The sequence below is a fragment of the Penaeus vannamei genome, unplaced genomic scaffold (genome assembly GCF_042767895.1).
Source record: "Penaeus vannamei isolate JL-2024 unplaced genomic scaffold, ASM4276789v1 unanchor538, whole genome shotgun sequence".
Classification (NCBI taxonomy): Eukaryota; Metazoa; Arthropoda; class Malacostraca; order Decapoda; family Penaeidae; genus Penaeus; species Penaeus vannamei.
Genome location: NW_027213542.1, coordinates 20,001 through 22,500, shown reverse-complemented (window position 1 = coordinate 22,500; position 2,500 = coordinate 20,001). Strand labels below are relative to the sequence as shown.

Sequence of the window (2,500 nt, the reverse complement as noted above, 5' to 3'; positions counted from 1 at the left end):
GTCTCGTCGGGAGGGCTTTAGGGGGCTCTCGTCCTGCTGTTTTTGTTGTTTTGTTGTTGTTTTTGTTGTTTGTTGTTGTTTTTGTTGTTTGTTGTTGTTTTTGTTGTTTTTGTTGTTTTTGTTGTTGTTTTTGTATATTTGTTTTGTTGTCTTTGTTGTTGTTTTGTTGTCTTTGTTGTTTTTTTTGTTGTTGTTGTTGTTATTGTTGTTGTTTTGTTGTCTTTGTTGTTGTTTTGTTGTCTTTGTTGTTGTTTTGTTGTCTTTGTTGTTGTTTTGTTGTTGTTATTGTTGTTCTTGTTGTTGTTCTTGTTTTGTTGTAGTCTTTGTTGTTGCTGTCTTTATTGTTGTTATTGTTATTATTGTCTTTGTTGTTGTTTTTGTTGTCTTTGTTGCCGTTATTTTCAATATTGTCGTTGTTGTTTTTGTTTCCAATTGCTCTATTGTCCTCAATGCCATTATTGCTGTTGATATTATTGTCGTTATTGTCACCACTGCTATTATAGACTTTGTTGTGATTGATTACTGTCTTGTCGTCTCAATATTGCTAATATTGTTATTATGATAATTATCATTATAGTTTTTATAAAGATCGCGTAACAGTTATAAGGTATTTCATGTTTGATTAGTCACGAAACTTTTTTCGCCATTATCAAGCCTTCCTCTTTAACCCATTATCAAGCCTTCCTATTTAACCCATTATCAAGCCTTCCTCTTTAACCCATTATCAAGCCTTCCTATTTAACCCATTATCAAGCCTTCCTCTTTAACCCATTATCAAGCCTTCCTCTTTAACCCATTATCAAGCCTTCCTCTTTAACCCATTATCAAGCCTTCCTCTTTAACCCATTATCAAGCCTTCCTCTTTAACCCATTATCAAGCCTTCCTCTTTAACCCATTATCAAGCCTTCCTCTTTAACCCATTATCAAGCCTTCCTCTTTAACCCATTATCAAGCCTTCCTCTTTAATCCTCTTGCATCCTTCCGCCATAACCCATTACCCCCCTCCCTCTAACCCCTTCCCCCCTCCCTCTAACTCCTTCCCCCTCCCTCTAACCCCCTTCCCCCCTACCCTAGCCCCTTCCCACCCTCCTCTAACCCTTCCCCCTCACCCCTCCCTCTGTCCCTTCCCCCTCCCCTCCCTCTAACCCCTTCCCCCCTCCCTCCCTCCCCAACCCCTTCCCCCCCTCCCCCCTCCCTCTAACCCTTTCCCCCTCCCCCTCCCTCTAACCCCATCCCCCTCCCACTCCCTCTAACCCCTCCCCCCTCCTTCAACCCCTTCCCCCTCCCCCTCTCTCCTCCCTCTAACCCCTTCCCCCTCCCTCTAACCCCTTCCCCCTCCCCTGCCTCTAACCCCTTCCCCTTCCCCTCCCCCTCCCCTTCCCCCCTCCCTCTAACCCCTTCCCCCTCCCCCCTCCCTCTAACCCCTTCCCCCCTCCCCCTTCCTCCTAACCCCTTCCCCCTCCCCCCTCCCTCTAACCCCTTCCCCCTCCCCCCTCCCTCCAGCGCCACCTCCCTCTAACCCTTCCCCCTCCCCCCTCCTCTAACCCCCTCCCCCTCCCCCTCTCTCCCTAACCCCCTTCCCCTCTCCCCCCTGCCTCTAACCCCTTCCCCTCCCCCCTCCCCCTCCCTCTAACCCCTTCCCCCCTCCCCCTCCCTCTAACCCTTTCCCCCCTCCCCCTCCCTCTAACCCCTTCCCCCCTCCCCCCTCCCTCTAACCCCTTCCCCCCTCCCCCCTCCCTCTAACCCCTTCCCCCCCCGTCCCCTCAGAGTGCGAAAGCCCCCGGGACTGCGCGTGGGTCGCCCAGGAAGGCTTCACGGACGCTGACGGAACCAGCTACAGGGTCATTCCGAGCGGCGACTCCGGAGATCAGCCCCTTATGGTGAGTGTTCGGGCGGGTCGGGGCGGGTCGGGTCAGGTCGGGGCAGGTCAGGGAACCTCGGGTTAGGTCGGGGAATATCGGGTTAGGTCGGGTCAGGTCAGGGAACATCGAGGAAGAAAAGGGTGAATAGAAAGAGAAAAGAAGAAAAAAAAGTGAAAGGATAAAAAAAGAAAGAAAACGGAAAAATATAAGAACAAGAATCAAATAAAAAAGGGGAAACGAGAAACGAAATAAAACACAAACTGCACGACGATAACGAGGAAGAGAAAGGGAGAAGGGTGACTTCCCTAAGGACACCTTTCACTTTCTTTAGAGCTTGTTATTATTATTATATTATATTATACATATAATATTGTATTCTTGCAATGATGATGAAACCGGATTGGTTGAATTTGAATTTCTGCTGTCAGGTCCCCCAGAGCAGGATAGAATCAACCCTTCACTCGTTATATTGCATAGCACCAAAATGGGTATAACACAATGGACGTTATATATATATATATATATATATATATATATATATATATATATATGTATATATATATATATATATACACACACACACACAAACACACAAGCAAACACTCAGACACACATCCACACACACACACACACACAC

General features: G+C 47.2%; 1 protein-coding gene across 1 annotated transcript in view; it reads left to right on the top strand.

Annotated features, from left to right (window-relative positions):
- LOC138861023 (uncharacterized) overlaps positions 1-2,500 on the top strand; it is a 24,325-nt gene that overhangs the window by 15,549 nt on the left and 6,276 nt on the right. Inside the window, exon 4 of the mRNA XM_070119684.1 lies at positions 1,769-1,881. Within this exon, the coding sequence (XP_069975785.1) occupies positions 1,769-1,881 (113 nt within the window). The remainder of the gene's footprint in view (positions 1-1,768; positions 1,882-2,500) is intronic.